At 44.9% G+C, this 26,772-nt stretch overlaps 1 protein-coding gene across 5 annotated transcripts in view; it reads left to right on the top strand.

The window, feature by feature from the left end:
* Positions 1–26,772, top strand: part of FNIP2 (folliculin interacting protein 2) — a 144,139-nt gene that overhangs the window by 37,468 nt on the left and 79,899 nt on the right. For 3 of the 5 annotated variants that reach the window (XM_063920467.1, XM_063920466.1, XM_063920465.1), the window contains exon 2: positions 22,335–22,455. In XM_063920467.1, the coding sequence (XP_063776537.1) occupies positions 22,335–22,455 (121 nt within the window). Of the gene's footprint in view, positions 1–17,769; positions 18,188–22,334; positions 22,456–26,772 lie in introns of those variants that run through there. The other 2 variants (XM_063920470.1, XM_063920469.1) reach the window with 1 other exon arrangement.

Genomic DNA, 26,772 nt, shown 5'->3' with positions numbered 1-26,772 from the left:
AACCCTTATTATGGGACGCAGCGCTAGCAGTGACACCGTTACAGACTGTAGCAGGGATTCCAGAGCAAGTCCCAGTGATTGATTTTTTTTTTTCTCCTAAAAATAATGATTTTAGGAAATATCAGACTTTCTCTGGTGGTGCAAGAAAACAGAAAATATAGAAATCACCAGTGCTCATTTTCTCTCCTTCATTTGAAAAGGAAAAGCCCTTCGGGAAAACAAAACTCTGAGCACAATTGAATGTGCCCCTTAGAGTGATGTTATTATATTCTACTTAAATAGCTTTAAAAATACACCCTGATTTGGATATTTATGAAGTAGTGTGGCAAGCATCATAAAGAGCCCTATTGTGACTAATACCCCTTTTCCACTAGCTCAAAAAACACGGGTAAATGCACGGGGGCGCGCATTTACCCGTGTTTTTTGCTAGTGGAGAAGGGTCCCCCCGTAAAAACCCGGATCAAGTAAACCCGTGAATCCTACCCGGGTAACTACCTGGGTAGGACACGGGAATGATCCGGGTAGGGTTGTAGTGTAAACGGAAGCCGTGTCTATGCGACACGGCTCCCGTTTACACTGTATGGAAGGGCGGCGCTGGGAGATCATGTGATCTCCCAGTGCCGCCCCTGCCGCGTCGCTAGCAGCGTCACCAACCCGGCAATATGCCGGGTTGGTGAGCGCAGTGGGAAAGGGAAGGGGGCTGAGCACAGACGCAGCCGGGTAACACCCGTGTCAGGCTCCCGGCTGCGACCCGTGCTCAGTAGTGGAAAAGGGGTATTACTTTATTTTCCTGGTAAGTGCACTTGGTGCTTGCACGACATGGGAGAGTCTGAAGGGGACTTCTATGTAATCCTGTGTACAAAAAGAAAAAGATTATCTTGTAAATTTGTATTAGGCTTACAGTAATGTTTTTGTAGATCACCACCTGTAGGCATATAAGCACATGTGGGGTAAATTTACGAAAAGTCAATTTTGATTTTCTGGCGATTTTGAAAATTGGGTATTTACTAAAGGCAAAACTATTGAACTCGACTTAAAACAGACTTTACAGAAGACTGCGTTAGACCATCAAATGGACCATCAGTAGTTTTCCCTAGATTTCTATACAAATCTCTCATTTACTAATACTGTAGTCCGTTTGTAAACGGACTCAAAATCGACCCAAAATCACTAAAATGAATATACACATCTGAAACGGATTGGATGAAACCTCATTATGATGCCTATAAAAGTAGGGATGATGGACGCTATGGTGATATTTTTGCAATTGAGCGATTTTCGGTAAATTGCGGATACATATGATTCGCACTGCTCATGCGAAAAAGTCTAATAGCGATACCGCTTGCAGCCGTTACTTTCACTCTGACATGCATAATTTGTTGGTGTTGACGGGGGACTGGCGGCAAAGACGCATCCCTGTTCCTGCCGTATTTGGGGCGTGTTGTTTGCTACGCTGGCAAATCTCTACTCAAACAACGTGCCTGTGGCGTCTCTGTTCATGCTGCATGGCTGTTTTTACTCGAGCTGACAATTATGGAAGGATCTGCATGTGCACTGTGAATGTGTACAAAGTTGCTGTGCCTCTGCGATATCTCCGCTGGATGGCTCTGTACTTTTCAGGGCTGCTGGGTTTTTTTTGTGCATGTTGTTGAAGATTTGCAAAATTACGCAATTGCAGTTGTGATCGCCATAGCACCCGTAATCAATCAAACAGCTGAGGTGGCTCAGCGTGTGCAGAACGGGTCCTGCGCAGGCTCCCCACCATTGGAGATGTATGCAAACAATTGCAGAAGCCCCAGAGATGTATGCAAAGCATAATTAGAGGAATCGCATCAGCTTCTTGCAAGTGGTATTATTTGTCCAATAGAAAATCAGCAGGAAGTGTTAAGTGATTTTTGTTTTTTTGTTTTTTTATGTCTATTTGCAGTGGCGTTTGAATGGAATTGACAAAAACTGACTGACTTTAGATTTTAAAACTCTACCAATGTCAACATCAGATTTATAATCGACCAAAATTTGTTTTTAGTAGATCTGGAATTTTGTCCTTGAAACATCCTGTTGATGTTGATCGATTTTAGATCAATCAGAAATCTATTTTTAGTAAATTAGCCCTATGGACTGTACAGATGATCTATATGGAGAATTTGCTTACCCCTTTTATTAGTTTGCATTATAATAAACTATGGCTACTAACAAATGTGTCCACAATCCCTAATCAAGGTGTTTGCGAAGTTAAAGGTTATGACAAGCAACAACTTGGGAGCTCAAGAGCAGTTCCAAGTGCTGCTCTGACACACACCCCGGATAACATGCACAGAGCTCCAGACATAGGAATATCATGGACTGTAAGGATAGGAGAACATTTCCCCTTGGCTATGATTGATGTGTAGGACATCCTGGCCCAGTGCCCTTGGTGGGCAGAACTTTTCCCTGACTTGACAATGGCCTACCAAAGATTGTCTCATTATGTGCAAAATATTTTCAGGTACGGAGGCCCAGTTTCGGGCCACTACACTCATAGATAACACTAATGCAGACACAGTTAGACTTGATGTCTGGCCAGGTGTTTGACCTCTGTACTCAAAACTTGTTGTCATAAGGCTATGGGGTATATGCAATTGCGGTCGAATTCCGTCTGGAATTCGACCATTTTTAAATTCGACACAATTCGACAGTCGCATACCCTCTCGCCGGGACCCGAATTCGACATATTCAATAAAAAACGGATTCGACAGTCCCGCTGTCGAAAAACGGACCAATTGACGGATATGTGCGTCCTGGATTCGACTTTTTGGACGGCACAAAAATGTAGAAAAAACCCGAAAAAAATTGCGTGGGGTCCCCCCTCCTAAGCATAACCAGCCTCGGGCTCTTTGAGCCGGTCCTGGTTGTAAAAATACGGGGGGGGGGAAATGACAGGGTATCCCCCGTATTTTTACAACCAGCACCGGGCTCTGCGCCTGGTGCAAAAAATACGGGGGACAAAAAGCGTAGGGCTCCCCCCGTATTTTTAACACCAGCACCGGGCTCCACTAGCTGGGGAGATAATGCCACAGCCGGGGGACACTTTTATACTGGTCCCTGCGGCCGTTGCATTAAATCCCCAACTAGTCACCCCTGGCCGGGGTACCCTGGAGGAGTGGGGACCCCTTAAATCAAGGGGTCCCCCCCCTCCAGCCACCCAAGGGCCCAGGGGTGAAGCCCGAGGCTGTCCCCCCCCATCCAAGGGCTGCGGATGGGGGGCTGATAGCTTTGTGTAAAAAAAAAAAAGAGTATTGTTTTTTGTAGCAGAACTACAAGTCCCAGCAAGCCTCCCCGCAAGCTGGTACTTGGAAAATCACAAGTACCAGCATGCGGGGGGGAAATGGGCCCGCTGGTACCTGTAGTTCTACTGCAAAAAAAATACCCAAATAAAAACAGTACACAGACACCGTGATAGTAAAACTTTATTACATACATGCCGACACACACATACTTACCTATGTTCATACGCCGACCTCTGTCCACTTCTCCAAGTAGAATCCACGGTGTACCTGAAAATAAAATTATACTCACCTAAATCCAGTGTAGATCTGTCCTCTTCAGAATTTGTAATCCACGTACTTGGCAAAAAAACAAACCGCATACCCGGACCACGGACTGAAAGGGGTCCCATGTTTACACATGGGACCCCTTTCCCCGAATGCTGAGACCCCCCGTGACTCCTGTCACAGAGGGTCCCTTCAGCCAATCAGGGAGCGCCACGTCGTGGCACTCTCCTGATTGGCTATGCGCGTCTGAGCTGTCAGACAGCGCATCGCACAGCCGCTGCATTATCTTCAATGGTGGTAACCTCACCGCTGACCGCAAAGTTCCCACCATTGAAGATAATGCAGCGGCTGTCAATTCCCCCCCCCCCCCCCCCTGTATTTTCACAACCAGGACCGGCTCGAAGAGCCCGAGGCTGGTTATGCTTAGGAGGGGGGACCCCACACATTTTTTGGGGGGATTTTAACCCATTCCCACCCCTTCCCACTAAAAAACGTGCTCTGATCTCTCCATATTATTTTAGTCAGTAAAAAAAAAACAATTATTTCTCTATCGTCCTAGTGGATGCTGGGGTTCCTGAAAGGACCATGGGGAATAGCGGCTCCGCAGGAGACAGGGCACAAAAAGTAAAGCTTTAGGATCAGGTGGTGTGCACTGGCTCCTCCCCCTATGACCCTCCTCCAAGCCTCAGTTAGATTTTTGTGCCCAGCCGAGAAGGGTGCAATCTAGGTGGCTCTCCTAAAGAGCTGCTTAGAAAAGTTTAGCTTAGGTTTTTTATTTTACAGTGAGTCCTGCTGGCAACAGGATCACTGCAACGAGGGACTTAGGGGAGAAGAAGTGAACTCACCTGCGTGCAGGATGGATTGGCTTCTTTGGCTACTGGACATTAGCTCCAGAGGGACGATCACAGGTACAGCCTGGATGGTCACCGGAGCCTCGCCGCCGGCCCCCTTGCAGATGCTGAAAAGAGAAGAAGGTCCAGAATCGGCGGCAGAAGACTCCTCAGTCTTCTTAAGGTAGCGCACAGCACTGCAGCTGTGCGCCATTGCTCTCAGCACACTTCACACGGCAGTCACTGAGGGTGCAGGGCGCTGGGAGGGGGGCGCCCTGGGAGGCAATGTAAACCTATTTTTTGGCAAAAAATACCTCACATATAGCCTCCGGGGGCTATATGGAGATATTTAACCCCTGCCAGAATCCGTTGAAGAGCGGGAGACGAGCCCGCCGAAAAAGGGGCGGGGCCTATCTCCTCAGCACACAGCGCCATTTTCCCTCACAGAAAGGCTGGAGGGAAGGCTCCCAGGCTCTCCCCTGCACTGCACTACAGAAACGGTTAAAACAGAGAGGGGGGGCACTAATTTGGCGTTAGAAATATATAAAAAGATGCTATAAGGGAAAACACTTATATAAGGTTGTCCCTATATAATTATAGCATTTTTTGGTGTGTGCTGGCAAACTCTCCCTCTGTCTCTCCAAAGGGCTAGTGGGTCCTGTCCTCTATCAGAGCATTCCCTGTGTGTGTGCTGTGTGTCGGTACGTGTGTGTCGACATGTATGAGGACGATGTTGGTGAGGAGGCGGAGCAATTGCCTGTAATGGTGATGTCACTCTCTAGGGAGTCGACACCGGAATGGATGGCTTATTTAGGGAATTACGTGATAATGTCAACACGCTGCAAGGTCGGTTGACGACATGAGACGGCCGACAAACAATTAGTACCGGTCCAGACGTCTCAAAAACACCGTCAGGGGTTTTAAAACGCCCGTTTACCTTAGTCGGTCGACACAGACACGGACACTGAATCCAGTGTCGACGGTGAATAAACAAACGTATTCCTTATTAGGGCCACACGTTAAGGGCAATGAAGGAGGTGTTACATATTTCTGATACTACAAGTACCACAAAAGAGGGTATTATGTGGGATGTGAAAAAACTACCTGTAGTTTTTCCTGAATCAGATAAATTAAATGAAGTGTGTGATGATGCGTGGGTTCCCCCCGATAGAAAATTATTGGCGGTATACCCTTTCCCGCCAGAAGTTAGGGCGCGTTGGGAAACACCCCTTAGGGTGGATAAGGCGCTCACACGCTTATCAAAACAAGTGGCGGTACCGTCTATAGATAGGGCCGTCCTCAAGGAGCCAGCTGACAGGAGGCTGGAAAATATCATATAAAAGTATATACACACATACTGGTGTTATACTGCGACCAGCGATCGCCTCAGCCTGGATGTGCAGAGCTGGGGTGGCTTGGTCGGATTCCCTGACTAAAAATATTGATACCCTTGACAGGGACAGTATTTTATTGACTATAGAGCATTTAAAGGATGCATTTCTATATATGCGAGATGCACAGAGGGATATTTGCACTCTGGCATCAAGAGTAAGTGCGATGTCCATATCTGCCAGAAGATGTTTATGGACACGACAGTGGTCAGGTGATGCAGATTCCAAACGGCACAAAGGTGTATTGCCGTATAAAGGAAGAGGAGTTATTTGGGGTCGGTCCATCGGACCTGGTGGCCACGGCAACTGCTGGAAAATCCACCGTTTTTACCCTAAGTCACATCTCTGCAGAAAAAGACACCGTCTTTTCAGCCTCAGTCCTTTCGTCCCTATAAGAGTCATATTTGCCCAGGGATAGAGGAAAGGGAAGAAGACTGCAGCAGGCAGCCCATTCCCAGGAACAGAAGCCTTCCACCGCTTCTGCCAAGCTCTCAGCATGACGCTGGGACCGTACAGGACCCCTGGATCCTACAAGTAGTATCCCAGGGGTACAGATTGGAATGTCGAAACGTTTCCCCCTCGCAGGCTCCTGAAGTCTGCTTTACCAAGGTATCCCTCCGACAAGGAGGCAGTTTGGGAAAAAATTCACAAGCTGTATTCCCAGCAGGTGATAATCAAATTACCCCTCCTACAACAAGGAAAGGGGTATTATTCCACACTATATTGTGGTACTGAAGCCAGAAGGCTAGGTGAGACCTATTCTAAATCTAAAAAAAAAAATTTGAACACTTACAAAGGTTCAAATCAAGATGGAGTCACTCAGAGCAGTGATAACGAACCAGGAAGAAGGGGACTATATAGTGTCCCGGGACATCAGGGATGCTTACCTCCATGTCCCAAATTTGCCCTTCTCACTAAGGGTACCTCAGGTTCGTGGTATAGAACTGTCACTGTCAGTTTCAGACGCTGCCGTTTGGATTGTCCACGGCACCCCGGGTCTTTACCAAGGTAATGGCCGAAATGATGATTCTTCTTCGAAGAAAAGGCATCTTAATTTCTCTATCGTCCTAGTGGATGCTGGGGTTCCTGAAAGGACCAAGGGGATAGCGGCTCCGCAGGAGACAGGGCACAAAAAGTAAAGCTTTACGATCAGGTGGTGTGTACTGGCTCCTCCCCCTATGACCCTCCTCCAAGCCTCAGTTAGATTTTTGTGCCCGGCCGAGAAGGGTGCAATCTAGGTGGCTCTCCTAAAGAGCTGCTTAGAAAAGTTTAGCTTAGGTTTTTTATTTTACAGTGAGTCCTGCTGGCAACAGGATCACTGCAACGAGGGACTTAGGGGAGAAGAAGTGAACTCACCTGCGTGCAGGATGGATTGGCTTCTTGGCTACTGGACATTAGCTCCAGAGGGACGATCACAGGTACAGCCTGGATGGTCACCGGAGCCTCGCCGCCGCCCCCCTTGCAGATGCTGAAACGAGAAGAGGTCCAGAATCGGCGGCAGAAGACTCCTCAGTCTTCTTAAGGTAGCGCACAGCACTGCAGCTGTGCGCCATTTTCCTCTCAGCACACTTCACACGACAGTCACTGAGGGTGCAGGGCGCTGGGAGGGGGGCGCCCTGGGAGGCAAATGAAAACCTTTTTTGGCTAAAAATACCTCACATATAGCCTACGGGGGCTATATGGAGATATTTAACCCCTGCCAGAATCCACTAAAGAGCGGGAGACGAGCCCGCCGAAAAAGGGGCGGGGCCTATCTCCTCAGCACACAGCGCCATTTTCCTCACACCGCTCCGCTGGTCAGGAAGGCTCCCAGGCTCTCCCCTGCACTGCACTACAGAAACAGGGTAAAACAAGAGAGGGGGGGCAAAATTGTGGCAAAACTATATTATTAAAGCAGCTATACAGGGAGCACTTATTATAAGGCTATCCCTGTCATATATAGCGCTTTTGGTGTGTGCTGGCAAACTCTCCCTCTGTCTCCCCAAAGGGCTAGTGGGGTCCTGTCTTCGTTAAGAGCATTCCCTGTGTGTCTGCTGTGTGACGGTACGTGTGTGTCGACATGTATGAGGACGATATTGGTGTGGAGGCGGAGCAATTGCCAAATAGGGGGATGTCACCTCCTAGGGGGTCGACACCAGAATGGATGCCTTTATTTATGGAATTACGGGATAGTGTCAACACGCTAAAGCAGTCGTTTGACGACATGAGACGGCCGGACAATCAATTAGTGCCTGTCCAGGCGCCTCAAACACCGTCAGGGGCTGTAAAACGCCCTTTGCCTCAGTCGGTCGACACAGACCCAGACACAGGCACTGATTCCAGTGGCGACGGTGACGAATCAACCGTATTTTCTAGTAGGGCCACACGTTATATGATTTTGGCAATGAAGGAGGCGTTACATATTGCTGATACTACAGGTACCACAAAACAGGGTATCATGTGGGGTGTGAAAAAACTACCTATAGTTTTTCCTGAATCAGATGAATTAAATGAGGTGTGTGATGAAGCGTGGGTTGCCCCCGATAAAAAAATGCTAATTTCAAAGAAGTTATTGGCTTTATACCCTTTCCCGCCAGAGGTTAGGGCGCGCTGGGAAACACCTCCTAGGGTGGACAAGGCGCTCACACGCTTATCAAAACAAGTGGCGTTACCCTCTCCTGAGACGGCCGCACTTAAAGATCCAGCAGATAGGAGGATGGAAAATATCCAAAAAAGTATATACACACATACAGGTGTTATACTACGACCAGCTATAGCGACAGCCTGGATGTGCAGTGCTGGGGTAGCTTGGTCAGAGTCCCTGATTGAAAATATTGATACCCTGGATAGGGACAATGTTTTACTGTCTTTAGAGCAAATAAAGGATGCATTTCTTTATATGCGTGATGCACAGAGGGATATCTGCACACTGGCATCACGGGTAAGTGCTATGTCCATTTCGGCCAGAAGAAGTTTATGGACGCGACAGTGGTCAGGCGATGCGGACTCAAAACGGCATATGGAAGTTGTGCCGTATAAAGGGGAGGAGTTATTTGGTGTCGGTCTATCGGATTTGGTGGCCACGGCTACAGCCGGGAAATCCACCTTTTTACCTCAAGTCACTCCCCAACAGAAAAAGACACCGACTTTTCAACCGCAGCCCTTTCGTTCCTTTAAAAACAAGAGAGCAAAGGGATATTCATATCTGCCACGAGGCAGAGGAAGGGGGAAGAGACAGCAACAGGCAGCTCCTTCCCAGGAACAGAAGCCCTCCCCCGCTTCTACAAAAGCCTCAGCATGACGCTGGGGCTTCTCAAGCGGACTCGGGGGCGGTGGGGGGTCGTCTCAAGAATTTCAGCGCGCAGTGGGCTCACTCGCAGGTAGATCCCTGGATCCTGCAGATAATATCTCAGGGGTACAGGTTGGAACTAGAGACGGATCCACCTCGCCGTTTCCTGAAGTCTGCTTTACCAACATCCCCCTCCGACAGGGTGACGGTCTTGGAAGCCATTCACAAGCTGTACTCTCAGCAGGTGATAGTCAAGGTACCCCTTTTACAACAAGGAAAGGGGTATTATTCCACTCTATTTGTGGTACCGAAGCCGGATGGCTCGGTAAGACCTATTCTAAATCTGAAATCCTTGAACCTGTACATAAAGAAGTTCAAGTTCAAGATGGAGTCACTCAGAGCAGTGATAGCGAACCTGGAAGAAGGGGACTTTATGGTATCCTTGGACATCAAGGATGCGTATCTCCACGTTCCAATTTACCCCTCACACCAGGGGTACCTCAGGTTCGTCGTACAGAACTGTCACTATCAGTTTCAGACGCTGCCGTTCGGATTGTCCACGGCACCTCGGGTCTTTACCAAGGTAATGGCCGAGATGATGTTTCTTCTTCGAAGAAAAGGCGTATTAATTATCCCATACTTGGACGATCTCCTAATAAGGGCAAGGTCCAGAGAACAGCTAGAGATGGGATTAGCACTGTCTCAAGAAGTGCTAAAACAGCACGGGTGGATTCTGAATATTCCAAAATCCCAGTTAATTCCGACAACACGTCTGCTGTTCCTAGGGATGATTCTGGACACGGTTCAGAAAAAGGTTTTTCTCCCGGAGGAAAAAGCCAAGGAGTTATCCGAGCTTGTCAGGAACCTCCTAAAACCAGGAAAGGTGTCTGTACATCAATGCACAAGAGTCCTGGGAAAAATGGTGGCTTCTTACGAAGCAATTCCATTCGGCAGATTCCACGCAAGAATTTTCCAGAGGGATCTGTTGGACAAATGGTCAGGGTCGCATCTTCAGATGCACCAGGGGATAACCCTGTCTCCAAGGACAAGGGTATCTCTTCTGTGGTGGTTGCAGAGTGCTCATCTATTGGAGGGCCGCAGATTCGGCATACAGGATTGGATCCTGGTGACCACGGACGCCAGCCTGAGAGGCTGGGGAGCAGTCACACAAGGAAGAAACTTCCAGGGCGTGTGGTCGAGCCTGGAAACGTCTCTTCACATAAACATTCTGGAACTAAGAGCAATCTACAATGCTCTAAGCCAGGCAGAACCTCTGCTTCAAGGAAAACCGGTGTTGATCCAGTCGGACAACATCACGGCAGTCGCCCATGTGAACAGACAGGGCGGCACAAGAAGCAGGAGTGCAATGGCAGAAGCTGCAAGGATTCTTCGCTGGGCAGAGAATCATGTGATAGCACTGTCAGCAGTGTTCATCCCGGGAGTGGACAACTGGGAAGCAGACTTCCTCAGCAGACACGACCTTCACCCGGGAGAGTGGGGACTTCATCCAGAAGTTTTCCACATGCTGGTAACCCGTTGGGAAAGACCAATGGTGGACATGATGGCGTCTCGCCTCAACAAAAAACTGGACAGGTATTGCGCCAGGTCAAGAGATCCGCAGGCAATAGCTGTGGACGCGCTGGTAACGCCTTGGGTGTACCAGTCGGTGTATGTGTTTCCTCCTCTGCCTCTCATACCAAAAGTATTGAGAATTATACGGCAAAGAGGCGTAAGAACGATACTAGTGGTTCCGGATTGGCCAAGAAGGACTTGGTACCCGGAACTTCAAGAGATGATCACGGAAGATCCGTGGCCTCTACCTCTGAGAAGGGACTTGCTTCAGCAGGGTCCCTGTCTGTTTCAAGACTTACCGCGGCTGCGTTTGACGGCATGGCGGTTGAACGCCGGATCCTAAAGGAAAAAGGCATGCCGGAAGAAGTCATTCCTACTTTGATTAAAGCAAGGAAGGAAGTAACCGCGCAACATTATCACCGCATTTGGCGAAAATATGTTGCGTGGTGCGAGGATCGGAGTGCTCCGACGGAGGAATTTCAACTGGGTCGATTCCTACATTTCCTGCAATCAGGATTGTCTATGGGTCTCAAATTGGGATCTATTAAGGTTCAAATTTCGGCCCTGTCGATTTTCTTCCAAAAAGAATTGGCTTCAGTTCCTGAAGTCCAGACTTTTGTTAAGGGAGTGCTGCATATACAGCCCCCTGTGGTGCCTCCAGTGGCACCGTGGGATCTCAATGTTGTTTTGGACTTTCTCAAATCTCATTGGTTTGAACCACTAAAAACTGTGGATTTGAAATATCTCACATGGAAAGTGACCATGCTACTAGCCCTGGCTTCGGCCAGGAGAGTGTCAGAACTGGCAGCTTTATCTTACAAAAGCCCATATCTGATTTTCCATTCGGACAGGGCAGAACTGCGGACTCGTCCGCATTTTCTCCCTAAGGTGGTGTCAGCATTTCATCTGAACCAACCTATTGTAGTGCCTGCGGCTACAAGCGACTTGGAGGACTCCAAGTTGTTGGACGTTGTCAGAGCTTTAAAAATATACATTTCAAGGACAGCTGGAGTCAGGAAATCTGACTCGCTGTTTATACTATATGCTCCCAACAAGTTGGGCGCTCCTGCGTCTAAGCAGACTATTGCTCGCTGGATTTGTAGTACGATTCAGCTTGCACATTCTGTGGCAGGCCTGCCACAGCCAAAATCGGTAAAAGCCCACTCCACAAGGAAGGTGGGTTCTTCTTGGGCGGCTGCCCGAGGGGTCTCGGCATTACAACTCTGCCGAGCGGCTACGTGGTCGGGGGAGAACACGTTTGTAAAATTCTACAAATTTGATACCCTGGCTAAGGAGGACCTGGAGTTCTCTCATTCGGTGCTGCAGAGTCATCCGCACTCTCCCGCCCGTTTGGGAGCTTTGGTATAATCCCCATGGTCCTTTCAGGAACCCCAGCATCCACTAGGACGATAGAGAAAATAAGAATTTACTTACCGATAATTCTATTTCTCGGAGTCCGTAGTGGATGCTGGGCGCCCATCCCAAGTGCGGATTATCTGCATTACTTGTACATAGTTACAAAAATCGGGTTATTATTGTTGTGAGCCATCTTTTCAGAGGCTCCGCTGTTATCATACTGTTAACTGGGTTTAGATCACAGGTTGTACGGTGTGATTGGTGTGGCTGGTATGAGTCTTACCCGGGATTCATAAATCCTTCCTTATTGTGTACGCTCGTCCGGGCACAGTACCTAACTGAGGCTTGGAGGAGGGTCATAGGGGGAGGAGCCAGTACACACCACCTGATCGTAAAGCTTTACTTTTTGTGCCCTGTCTCCTGCGGAGCCGCTATCCCCTTGGTCCTTTCAGGAACCCCAGCATCCACTACGGACTCCGAGAAATAGAATTATCGGTAAGTAAATTCTTATTTACCCCTTACTTGGATGATCTCCTGATAAGGGCAAAGTCCAGGGAACAGTTGGAGGTCGGAGTAGCACTATCTCGGATACTGCTACAACAGCACGGATGGATTCTAAATATTCCAAAATCGCAGCTGATCCTGACGACACGTCTGCTGTGCCTAGGGATGATTCTGGACACAGTCCAGAAAAAGGTGTTTCTCCCGGAAGAGAAAGCCAGGGAGTTATCCGAGCTAGTCAAGAACCTCCTAAAACCAGGAAAAGTGTCAGTGCATCATTGCACAAGGGTCCTGGTAAAAATGGTGGCTTCCTACGAAGCAATTCCATTCGGCAGATTTCACGCAAGAACTTTTCAGTGGGATCTGCTGGACAAATGGTCCGGATCGCATCTTCAGATGCATCAGCGGATAACCCTATATCCAAGGACAAGGGTGTCTCTCCTGTGGTGGTTACAGAGTGCTCATCTTCTAGAGGGCCGCAGATTCGGCATTCAGGATTGGATGCTGGTGACCACGGAGGCCAGCCCGAGAGGCTGGGGAGCAGTCACACAAGGAAAAAATTTCCAGGGAGTGTGATCAAGTCTGGAGACTTTTCTCCACATAAATATACTGGAGCTAAGGGTAAATTTATAATGCTCTAAGCTTAGCAAGACCTCTGCTTCAAGGTCAGCCGGTATTGATCCAGTGGGAAAAACATCACGGCAGTCGCCCACGTAAACAGACAGGGCGGCACAAAAAGCAGGAGGGCAATGGCAAAAACTGCAAGGACTTTTCGCTGGGCGGAAAATCATGTGATAGCACTGTCAGCAGTGTTTCATTCCGGGAGTGGAAACTGGGAAGCAGACTTCCTCAGCAGGCACGACCTCCACCCGGGAGAGTGGAAACTTCATCGGGAAGTTTTTCCACATGATTGTGAACCGTTGGGAAATACCAAAGGTGGACATGATGGCGTCCCGTCTGAACAAAAAACGGGACAGGTATTGCGCCAGGTCAAGAGACCCTCAGGCAATAGCTGTGGACGTTCTGGTAACACCGTGGGTGTACCAGTCGGTGTATGTGTTCCCTCCTCTGCTTCTCATACCTAAGGTACTGAGAATTATAAGACGTAGAGGAGTAAGAACTATACTCATGGCTCCGGATTGGCCAAGAAGGACTTGGTACCCGGTACTTCAAGAGATGCTCACAGAGGACTTATGGCCTCTGCCGCTAAGAAGGGACTTGCTTCAGCAAGTACCATGTCTGTTCCAAGACTTACCGCAGCTGCGTTTGACGGCATGGCGGTGGAACGCCGGATCCTAAGGGAAAAAGGCATTCCGGAAGAGGTCATTCCTACCCTGGTCAAAGCCAGGAAGGAGGTGACCGCACAACATTATCACCACATGTGGCGAAAATATGTTGCGTGGTGTGAGGCCAGGAAGGCCCCACGAAGAAATTTCAACTCGGTCGATTCCTGCATTTCCTGCAAACAGGAGTGTCTATGGGCCTCAAATTGGGGCCCATTAAGGTTCAAATTTCGGCCCTGTCGATTTTCTTCCAGAAAGAATTGGCTTCAGTTCCTGAAGTCCAGAAGTTTGTCAAGGGAGTATTGCATATACAACCCCCTTTTGTGCCTCCAGTGGCACTGTGGGATCTCAACGTAGTTCTGGGATTCCTCAAATCACATTGGTTTAAAACCAGTCAAATCTGTGGATTTGAAGCATCTCACATGAAAAGTGACCATGCTCTTGGCCCTGGCCTGGGCCAGGCGAGTGTCAAATTGGTGGGTTTTTTTCTCAAAAAAGCCCATATCTGTTTGTCCATTCGGACAGGGCAGAGCTGCGGACTCGTCCCCAGTTCTCTCCCTAAGGTGGTGTCAGTGTTTCACCTGAACCAGCTTATTGTGGTGCCTTGCGCCTACTGGGGACTTGGAGGACTCCAAGTTGCTGGATGTTGTCAGGGCCCTGAAAGTATAGGTTCCAGGACGGCTGGAGTCAGGAAAACTGACTTGCTGTTATCCTGTATGCACCCAACAAACTGGGTGCTCTTGCTTCTAAGCAGACTATTGCTAGTTGGATGTGTAATACAATTCAGCTTGCACATTCTGTGGCAGGCCTGCCACAGCCAAAATATGTAAATGCCCATTCCACAAGGAAGGTGGGCTCATCTTGGGCGGCTGCCCGAGGGGTCTCGGCTTTACAACTTTGCCGAGCGGCTATTTAGTCAGGGGCAAACACCTTTGTAAAATCCTACAAATTTGATACCCTGGCTAAGGAGGACCTGGAGTTCTCTCATTCGGTGCTGCAGAGTCATCCGCACTCTCCCGCCCGTTTGGGAGCTTTGGTATAATCCCCATGGTCCTTTCAGGAACCCCAGCATCCACTAGGACGATAGAGAAAATAAGAATTTACTTACCGATAATTCTATTTCTCGGAGTCCGTAGTGGATGCTGGGCGCCCATCCCAAGTGCGGATTATCTGCATTACTTGTACATAGTTACAAAAATCGGGTTATTATTGTTGTGAGCCATCTTTTCAGAGGCTCCGCTGTTATCATACTGTTAACTGGGTTCAGATCACAGGTTGTACAGTGTGATTGGTGTGGCTGGTATGAGTCTTACCCGGGATTCAAAATCCTTCCTTATTGTGTACGCTCGTCCGGGCACAGTATCCTAACTGAGGCTTGGAGGAGGGTCATAGGGGGAGGAGCCAGTGCACACCACCTGATCCTAAAGCTTTACTTTTTGTGCCCTGTCTCCTGCGGAGCCGCTATTCCCCATGGTCCTTTCAGGAACCCCAGCATCCACTACGGACTCCGAGAAATAGAATTATCGGTAAGTAAATTCTTATTTTTAAAAAATATATAAATAATACTTGTGTCTCCTAATAGACAAGCCAAGTACATAATCCCTTCTAATATAGATATGCTATTAGCAATAATAAAAAAACAAAAAAAAAAAACATGTTTTACATTTTTTTTTATTAGATTCCGCCAGCAAAGTGAGGCGGAATGAAATTGACGAAATTACTGTCGAAAAGCACTGTTGTCGAATCGACAGTCTTCAATTGAATATACTTTTGTTGAAAAGCCGCATTTTTACCAGTGCAGACATGTCGAATTTCAAAAAGTCGAATCTGAAACGGCAGTTTTTTTGACGAAAAGTACTGTATTGCATTATCGAATCCAATTTGACTGGTTTTTTGTGTCGAAAATGTCCCGTTTTTCGACATTTGCGGCAATTTGACCGCAATTGCATATACCCCTTAATCGACATTGTTTATGATAATCACCGCCAATTGTTAGTGGTTCCATGCAGCTTACATGCAGTTGGAAGGTTCAGTATTGCTGAACCTGTAAAAGTATCCTCTTAATGAAAAGAACTAAAAGTGAATTTATTTTTTTAGTGCTTTATAAATGTAAACTCTGATTTAAGGAAATTACTTTGAACGGAGGGACACAATTTTTTTTCTCCACAGTTGGCCTCCCAGCAATTAGACAAGGGTCTGCTGAGCAGATCTTATTCTAAGGGATGCTAAAACTAATAAAAATATTTAGAAATAATTGTATTTGTAATTATTTTAGATGGCAGTTTTACTCACTGATGAGATACGAAACTAATGCAGACAGTGGAGTTGTGACTTTGTCTGTAGAAGAGTCTCTGAGCTATTATCTTTATATAATTTCTCTCCGATGCTGACTGGGGTTTGTATTGTCCCCAGGTTATGGTATCTTTCCTCCTCCTAAGATACTGTTCCTAGATCCTTGCCCCCGTCATACAGGATTCCTCCTTATATACAGTCACCAGTGCCTGTCCTTATTCAGGTAAAAGCCAAATCACTATCCAGGTCCCTACCCTCCTAATGCCATAGTCCCTACTCACTGACGAAGTAGACTCGCGGCCCTTGTCTGCCCTGTGTCTGTGCTGCTGGTTGGGAGATCCCAGGCTGGATCGGGGGATGGCCCAGGGGCAGGATACCTGCTTCCACTCAGGGGGGTGTTGCCTCAGCTCTGCCTGTTTCTTGAGCTGGGTGCACCCAAGTCTTCTCACTCACCATGGTGGAGTACAGACCTCTATCTTTCTAAAGCTGGGTATACACTAGGCGATGTATCGGCAAACAATGTCGTTCACAGACATATCGTGTTGATTGTGCAGCACAGCCGATGGCCGCTATACTGTATCTTGAGATATATTTGCGCATCTGGCTGTGTGTACGGGTGGTCGGTGTACACTTGCTGCAGGCGCTGACATCACAGCTGGGAATGCAAATTCAAATGTCTTGCCAGCTGGGTGTCCTGAACGACACATTGAGTAGTGGTGGTTTATAAGTGTGTATCAGGGACGTGCGGTGAGTTAGCACCAGAGCTAGATTTACATGCAATATATATGATCCAAAGGGTACATCTGGACACTATACACAGGTGCAGCAGTATAAACTCCTGGAAATTTGGTGGGTTTTGATCAGAGATGTGCGGAAAGCTGCCATAGACTTTTTACTCCAGAGTTATGGCTATAAAAATGATTAGAATAATGTAAAGAAGATATTTCAAACAAAGTATTTGTATTTTTCATATACTTTATACAGTCAAAACTCTGGCACAAACGTTAGTATGACAGGAAAGGCTCTGCCTCCCACCACCGCACGTGACTAGTGTGTATACTTTCCTGAATTGGCCGCTCTGTCAGCGCGATGGCAGGTCCGCTATTAAATGTGTGTGCCAAACCTTAGACGAGTACACAAAATTTAATTTGTGAGATCTGTACCTCGTATTTAGAAAATGGATATGCCATTTTTGTTTTTTGCTAGTGATGGTAGTTTTGAAATGGAACTATGGAGATTATTTAATAACTATGAAATGTACAGTTAGTTGTTTTTAACTATGGGTGGATGGTAGTTTCTCATGGTGTATATATACTGTAGAAAAGAAACCACACCTATTATTTATATGCAGTACGTTACATTGCACATGTTTTGATAAATAGTCAATAGTAAGTAAATGCTACGAATGTTGCTTTTAATTCACCCTGTAATAAACCTAAGTTTGAGACTTCCTGTTGCTATTTATATCTATCCAGTTATCCTTTACTGGCTATCCCTTTAACGTTTCCCACTCCTGTGCAGCGTGTCAGGGACTGCACACTCTTGAGGCTGCAGTGGCTGTGTGACTGACTACAGAAAATGCTGGTGAGTAGTAGAGCTGCATTGTCACATGACTACTTCTCACATGACGGTCATCTAGCTGGCTGGCCAATGTTAAAGCAACCTTGCTGCAGAGGGTGGGGTCCAAACTGAGGTCCTGCCTCCTGCCAAACATATGGCTGAGTCTTGTGACTGTTTAACAGTTTATTGTATGGTTGGTTACTGGAGACCTGGAAAGCTTTTGATCCTGTGTCAGCACGTCTTCCCTGTCAGGATGCAACTGCCTGCACTTGCTAGCCTGAGCCTGGACAGGACAAACCTCATTTTACCAACCTGGGAGATGTGTTTATTTAGTTTTGCACTTGTGTGATACTTTATTATTGTTTTGAATGCTGATTTTTATTTAATGGGATAAATATCCTAGAAAAGCTGACAGAATGTGTGGGGGCACACAGAGGATCAGCAGCAATGCTGGGTGCTCCTCAAAAAAGCTGCGAAACAGGTGGATTGCAACTTGCCTGCTTGCACACAGGTGTCCCAGCTCCGATCACCTGACTGCAAAAGGCAAACGTGTGGGACAACCAGATAGTGAGCATTTTTACACTGCTTCTTGTACACAGCCAAGGTAAATTATTTTCTTAATAGACATTTTAGTATGTACTTTACCATCAACATTTTAAGATCAGTGTGTATATATTTGGGTGGGCAGCTTCGGGGAGTCTAAATCCAAATTCTTATATGAACATTACATTTGCTTTTCTGTACATTTCTTCATTCGTTACGATGCCATTCCGGTCATGTTAGCTAGTAATATTTGTCATATAAAGCACTAGTGAGAGATGATGATTTAATTTCTTAAATGCGCAGAAAGTATCATATAAAAATAAATAAATCAAAACAGCTGCTCATCATCTGTGGATTACAACCGGATATACGTACACTGTGTTATGGGAGGGGACATGAACAGGAGACATCAGAAACTGTGAAAGTAGCATTGTGAGATACCTACATCAGTCAGAAATGATTTTAATGTACTATTCCATAATATGGGTGCATATTAACAGCGTGGTCAGATCAAAACTTATATGGCTGTTCTGCTCTGTGTCCCAACTCTAGAAGTATGCTGTAATATATTTAAATGTTTTTAGCCTTTTGTCAATACTTTAATGATCCCATTCACCTGTGTGCAGTACATGAGTGATTTTATCCACTTGGCATTATCATATTGGTGCCATCCTGAGCAAACACTGCCCCAACATGGTGTCATGACTCAAACCTAAGTGGACTCGCCTAGGCTATTGGAGATGGTAAATATAGAAAATGTGTCCCGTAAGTTTAATACAAACAATTAAGCTAATTTATCATTTGTATGTGGGAATGGTGACCTTAATCCAGTGTAATGACATCACCTTATCTTATTTTTTATTTTATTTCTGGCATTTTGTAGTAATTGAGGTTTTATAGATCCATTAAACTTGAACTAAAACAAATTGGTTTAGTTTCTTTCTTTAGTGATTATTAGATAATAAAAAAAGTAATTCCCCAGCATAAACCTGGGGGCTCTTACATGGGTGCCCCAGGTTGACATGTTAATGAGTGTCCTGTAGAAAAGGAAGCAGTGGACACACTTGTACAGTAGGGGGAAGACTGTGCAGGTGTTGTGCTGTATAAATTGTCTCTCTTTCCTGCCTGTAGGAATTGGGCAAACATATATCAAATACTAATAAAGTTTTAGTTTGTTGTTTTTTTTGCCAATAATGCACTTAATTTATAAACAGTCATTTTTTTTTATAGCTGTACTCAAGTCAGGTTAATGCAGGCAACAGGGAGTAAGTTGGTAACAGCCATGCCATCTTCAGCTAAGTGCCACCTAGACCGTGGAAAGAGTATGAGAAGTGGCACCAGTACATACATCTTATTACTGCTCATGAGTGGCACTATCAGAATCGGCATAAATGGCAGGTGTGCTTGATGAGTGAAACTTTATGGGCTGCAGTGTCAAAGGAAAAGTAAACTCTGCATTACCTTGAAGACCCATGTAGTGACTTTGTGACCTGGAGATACCACTAGCATGCATAGCCAGATTAAGAGAGTGAGTGCGCAGGGTATACTGTACCCCGGGGCCCCCCTGACTGGAGCACACTGACATCATTAGCTCTCCCTCTTGTGCAACAGCAGCATAACCAGACCGCCAGAATGCGAGTACCACAGTATGCAGTGCAGACAGAGGCAGGATTATCATTTCAAGAGCTACTGACGGAGTTTCCTGAACGGTGGATAGATAAGAAGGGGTGGGGGGAGAGAGCTGTAAGTGACCCAGGGTTCCCAGCTTCTCCTCCCGCCTGGGTGTCTGGGTACTATGTAACCTGTTATCTAATGAGAGCTTTCGGGTCTACAGAGATACGCACAAATAGTCCTCCTGAGTCCTACCCCAGTGTGTAAGTAGTACAGAGGCTGCTGCTATTCTTGCATGTGACAAGATAAATTATAGATTTTTATTTTTTTATGTATATTTTAAGGTTGTCTTTGTTCCACAACAAGAAACCTTTATAAAATAATTTTCTCTCAATTAAATGAAGCTATAAACTATTAGTTTAAATCTAATGTACAACCATTGCATTACATTTATTATACCCACAATCCATACCTTCCAACATAACCCATTCCAGGAGGGGCAAAATGTTCTCTACCTGGACTTCTTTCTTAATGGGTTCATGTTGGGAGTTATGCATAATGTAATATACACCTCCCAAGTACCGTAAATGTCCAGAGTTCAGCCTCTTACAAATGTTATGGCAGTGCCTGAAATATGTAGCTCATGTTGGATATTCCTCAGTCATTACCAATCAAGGTATTTGCTTTGGAGAAATGGACTTTCAGCGATCTTGATCACTAGTCACTGACTCAGATGAAGGTAATTGATGTGATTACATGTTCATTACATCTGGCAAGTCCGAAGTATCCATTCCTCTTCCCTTACTGAAAAAACGTCATACTCCTATTAAAATGTTACTTGCTTTTGATAACATTACGGCAGGGTCACAGTCACCTCAATATTGCACCCTCCATTCTTTAGTGCTTACCCCAAGTGAACCCTTTGGGGAAGGCTAGATGACCTCCTAAATACAGATTCGCTGGCTAAACCAATTGCAGGTAGAAGTGCTAGAACCATTTCCCATGGCAGAATGTGGTTATTGCTTGAATTACATTTATTTATACTGTTTCTCTGTGTTAAGTGAAGATTTTGTCTGAATGTGATCTACATAATAGGATTATATATGATTAATGGATAGTACTCTACTAATTACCAAACTTTTGTACACTGAACAAATCATTTATGAAAGAGAAGTGACCCAATGGGGAAGTGGTAGTAATTTGGGCAGTGTGAGTGCTGACAGGGGTGAATGCAGGGTAATATGGATGTGTGGTGTATTGTCAGCTGCACCTGAACAAAGCAGAATAGAAGTGCCGTCTGCTCAGCAGCTTTTGTCATGTGGCTAATTGGGGGCAGCCCATGGTCATCTGATAGTCTTGTGCTTTGGAATAAACCCCAAATGGAGGTGACAGAAGTGGCAATAGGAGCACACTGGGACATCTTATCTACGTTGTCCAGCTGTAGGGGTGACCGGATGCATTTTGTAGACAGGTATTAATAGATTTATTTTTAATCAACTGTTGACCAATTTTTTATTTGCTGCGCGTGTGTAATTTTGATGCATATAGTGTGTAACTTCAAAACCTGGTCAGGATGTAATGCCTGAAAATCCTTTCACTGTGCATTTCTCTTTGCACTCCTAAAGTAGGTGGCACATTCCCATATGATACAGGTGTATTGTAAGGTGAGTAGTAAGTGGCATTTCTCAGGATCCAAACACTTACCTGCAACTTATCACAGTGTAGAGACTGACACTGCTTAGTCCCACCGTGATGGTTGATGGGAAGTGTAGCTCATTATCACAGTCTTGCACACAGAGATGCAAGTCACTGGCCCTCTCCTGCTTTTGAATAGGTAGAGTACTGCTATTGTGATTCACAGCTGCTACAATCACAAATTGCTGTTAATCGTGTAATATAGTGTTTTATTAGAGAAATTAATTTACTCTCTCATATTGTAATATACATTATTTACCATTCAGCGTAGCCTCTCTTTCGTTACTAGTTTATGTACTTTCCTGGAACCCATTACTTTGGTTCCCAGAGGTCATTGCAGAAAGTATGAACATACATGTTCGGAAATGAGGATGGTGTTGAAAAAGAGTTAATTTTCCAATATTTCTAATTTGTTTTTTTATTGCAGCTGATTTAAATGAAGTAACTAGTAACTGTCCCTCTAATACATTTTAAGCTGTCATAACGAAGTGCTGCGCTTACATTTATCTCATGTAAATCAGTACAGTGACTTCCTATAACAACAACTGACCAATGGTTCGAGTGTAATGCACCTTTGCTCTAGTCAGTAAGTGGTTCTGAAATTGTGTTAATGCTTTCAGTGTAAACAATCGGCTATACAAGTGGCTGCAGGTTTTTATTGTAGATTAAAAGCTTTTTAATGAGTGCGAAATATAACACAAAACCATGCTTTTCAGTTTATTTGACCGAAAACATTTTCGGGCAAACATAATCTGTGTAAGTTTTATCTTTTGTACACTGTGCTAGTAAATATTACAAGCGCGTGCAAAAAATTGCTGAAGCCTAACACTATAATCCCAGAAGCCTCTTCCCACTTGCAAACCCTAATCTAACTGACCAAACTCCATGTTTCTCCTTTACAGCTGTTCAGAGTTTGACTTGAATTGCATTCGTTTGATTGTTTACCAAGACTGTGAAAGAAGAGGCAGACAAGTCCTGTTTGACTCCAAAGCGGTTCGTGAAATAAAAGATGAAACCACACAGGTGAATTTTTCATTTTAAAACGAAAGATAAGAATTTTCACATACATGTAATGTGGATCATCGTAGATTAGGTGGAGTTTTAACAAAGCTTGGAGAGACATAAAGTTCCAACCAATCAGTTCCTGTAATTTTTTAAAAACATGTAAAATGACAGTGAGGAGCTGATTTGATTGATAATTTTGGGTCTATGTACTAACAGTAGAAATAAGCTAAATGCAGAGAAAATCGATGTGTACTATTGGATTTTCTCTGGTATTTTGCTGCCTGCGTTAACTTGTGTGTTTATCGCTCTGCCATAGGCTTCTATCAGATGTGTGGTTACTTGCTAAATCCTGTCTTCTCCAGTGCTGGCATCGCGTTCCCATGCTGCCGTTATCTGCCTCCAGTTTACTTCTTGTAATGTCCTCTTGCCGTTTTCCAGGTGGCTGTGCGGCTGAGAGGTCACACAGATGCCAAGAAAGAAAAAACTTGTGGGGGTCATGCACAAGCAAGCAACAGGGGGCCTTATTCAGGTTTGTTAGCAAACCAAAAAAGCACACTAATGGGCAAAACCACGTGCACTGCAGGTGGGGCAGATGTAACATGTGCACAGAGAGTTAGATTTCTGGTGGGGTGTGTTCAAACTGAAATCTAAATTACAATGTAAAAATAAAGCGTCCAGTATTTACCATGAACAGACACAAAACCCACCCAAATCTAACTCTCTGCACATTGTACATCAGCCCCAACTGCAGTGCACATGGTTTTGACCATTAGTGTGCTGTTTTGGTTTGCTAACAAACCTGAATAACCCCCAGAGTGCAGAAAGCGTCTGTAAGCTCACTGACTAGAGGGGAACTTACCAATCACCCTCTTCTGCAGCAGCTTTATAGTACATAGCCTGGTAGCCGCCTCCTGCAGAAGTGGCTTTAACTTTACAGTAAGTGTATTAATAATACCTAGACCCATTTATCTCTCTCCAGTCTATCTCTATGAAGGTTTTGGCTATAGAGGTTGAGTATCCCTTATCCAAAATGCTTGGGACCAGAGGTATTTTGGATATGGGATTTTTCCGTATTTTGGAATAATTGCATACCATAATGAGATATCATGGAGATGGGACCTAAATCTAAGCACAGAATGCATTTATGTTACATATACACCTTATACACACAGCCTGAAGGTCATTTTAGCCAATATTTTTTATAACTTTGTGCATTAAACGAAGTGTGTGTAAATTCACACAATTCATTTATGTTTCATATACACCTTATACACACAGCCTGAAGGTCATTTAATACAATATTTTGAATAACTTTGAGTATTAAACAAAGTTTGTGTACATTGAGCCATCAAAAAACAAAGGTTTCACTATCTCACTCTCACTCAAAAAACAGTCTGTATTTCGGAATATTCCGTATTTCGGAATATTTGGATATGGGATACTCAACCTGTATTAGCATTAGCAAGCATTTGCTACATTAGCCTGTTGAGAGGGCTAAACCAACCCCATAGCAGTCAAATGTTCACAGCACAAAATATACATGTGAAACCAATCTCTTAACAGATCAAAGGTTTTATCAGCCGCCTTTTGATCATTTTTGCACACATTACATAGTCTGCCATAGACTGGCTGGTTTCTTAAAATTGCTGCAATATTCCACCCATGATCTGCTCACTTGTGTGGCTGTGTCATTAGTCTGAGAAGAACTATAGGGAGCATATGCACTGTATGCAAACACATCGTTATGTGTTTTAATCTGGCTGCAGTTGTACAGAATTGGGTGCTCCTGATGTAATCACTAAAAAAATCATTTTAGCATTTGTGTGGTCTTAATTTCCAGATGAGAAAGATCGTCAAGACCATTGGTTACAAATTGCATGGATTTTGGCGTATTACTCGGTTCTGAAATCCTGCTGTGTGTGGAGGGTCTTGTAGTAATAGTATATTTACTTGCCAAAGTGGTTTTTGGTTGTCAACATCTAATCACTGTATCCAAAGCAAACCTGGCATTGTAAAATGTACAGAACAGCAGCATAATCCTGTATACTGAAGCTATTTGCATATAGTCTATCTTGTTTATGGTACAGAATAATAAAATTGTCATTCATACACATACTCCACTGATCACATTCAAGGTATTGCACATTTTTGCCTCCTTTAAACCAAGGTGAAAGAATGTTTCAGAAAGATGCCCTATGATCACATGGAAAGCCTGTAACATTACTTTCACAGATCAGCTGCAATGTGTTTGTAGTGCTTTTTAAACATTGCATTTATGCTACTACAGATTACCCTTGTTGAATTTTTGCAGCTTTTCATTGCTTTTGGAGTGGTTCCTTATTTTACTTTTCATCCCTATTTAGATCTACACTGGAGTTTTTTTTTTTGTTTTGTTTTTACATGTATAGGCTAAAAAAACAAACCCCAACATATAGCAGCATAGTTTTATGTGTATGCGAGAAAGAAGCTATCTTTTAAACCTGAACTTCAGATTGGTGTAGATGCCTTCTACTTTAATCAGCTATTGTATTGGTTTATCTTTTTGTCACAGGACAGTGGTAAACTACAATACCTGTATGTCGCTGTACATGTGTGACGTAGCTAAGCCAGTATATTGGTCATTCCAAGCAACAGAATCAGTTAGGCCACACATGTACAAGGGATCATGGTGGTCATTCCGAGTTGTTCGCTCGTTATTTTTTTTCCGCAACGGAGCGATTAGTCGCTAATGCGCATGCGCAATGTCCGCAGTGCGACTGCGCCAAGTAAATTTGCTATGCAGTTAGGTATTTCACTCACGGCATTACAGGTTTTTTCTTCGTTCTGGTGATCGTAATGTGATTGACAGGAAGTGGGTGTTTCTGGGCGGAAACTGGCCGTTTTATGGGAGTGTTTGAAAAAACGCTACTGTTTCTGGGAAAAACGCGGGAGTGGCTGGAGGAACGGAGGAGTGTCTGGGCGAACGCTGGGTGTGTTTGTGACGTCAAACCAGGAACGCCAAGCACTGAACTGATCGCACTGGAAGAGTAAGTCTCGAGCTACTCAGAAACTGCACAGAGAAGTCTTTTCGCAATATTGCGAATCTTTCGTTCGCTATTTTGATAAGCTAAGATTCACTCCCAGTAGGCGGCGGCTTAGCGTGTGCAAAGCTGCTAAAAGCAGCTTGCGAGCGAACAACTCGGAATGAGGGCCCATACCTTTTCTTTAGGTGCTCTGTTTTGTACTGCACATGGGGGGTAATTCCAAGTTGATCACAGCAGGAAATTTTTTAGCAGTTGGACAAAACCATGTGCACTGCAGGGGAGGCAGATATAACATGTGCAGAAAGAGTTAGATTTGGGTGGGTTATTTTATTTCTGAGCAGGGTAAATCATGGCTGCTTTATTTTTACACTGCAAATTAGATTGCAGATTGAACACACCACACCCAAATCTAACTCTCTCTGCACATGTTATATCTGCCCCCCCCCCCCCCTGCAGTGCACATGGTTTTCCCATCTGCTACCAAAATTCCTGCTGCGATCAACTTGGAATTACCCCTATGACTTCTTATGCCTCCATCCATTGGTAGATTCTGTCACACTCTTCATGTAAAACTCCTTATGCTCAGACGGAGAGGGGGAGTGTGTAAGACTTGTCTGAGTACAGTAAGGACGTATTTGTGCATATGTGCCAGTCATGATGCATATAACTTGCAGGTGCTCCATCCCTAGTACAAAGTGTGATGATGATGTATATCAGCAGACACTTCTGATATGACACAGTGTATCTTGATCTATCTCGCTGAATCTTTGACTATTATTAGTGTGTCTATTGCAATCTGAATTATTTATTTGATACGGGGCAGATGTATTAACCTGGAGAAGGCATAAGGAAGTGATAAACCAGTGATATGTGCAAGGTGATAAAGGCAGCAGCCAATCAGATCCTAAGTGTTCATTTACATATTGGAGCTGATTGGCTGGTGCCTTTATCACCTTGCACATATCACTGGTTTATCACTTCCTTATGTCTTCTCCAGGTTAATACATCTGCCCCACAGTATGCAATCTGCCTGGGGCATTAATATGCATTCCATATGATTGCAGGTTTTTTTTTCCCCTATGGGAAGCCAAGTGATGTTTATACTAAACAGTATTTTTAATTTGTGTTTATGTCTGTATTTACATATTTTACATAGTAAATACAACTTTGTATTTATTAATTAAGTTGGGTATACACTAGATGATATTTTAAACAATATCGCTCATTTTGACACTTCTGAGCGATATCGTTTGTAATATCGTCCAGTGTGTACGCACAATGGCCCTCATTCCGAGTTGATCGCTCGCTAGCT

The sequence above is a fragment of the Pseudophryne corroboree genome, chromosome 1 (genome assembly GCF_028390025.1).
Source record: "Pseudophryne corroboree isolate aPseCor3 chromosome 1, aPseCor3.hap2, whole genome shotgun sequence".
Taxonomy (NCBI): Eukaryota; Metazoa; Chordata; class Amphibia; order Anura; family Myobatrachidae; genus Pseudophryne; species Pseudophryne corroboree.
The sequence above is the reverse complement of the archived record's forward strand: the minus strand, read 5'-3'. Positions and strand labels throughout refer to the sequence as shown.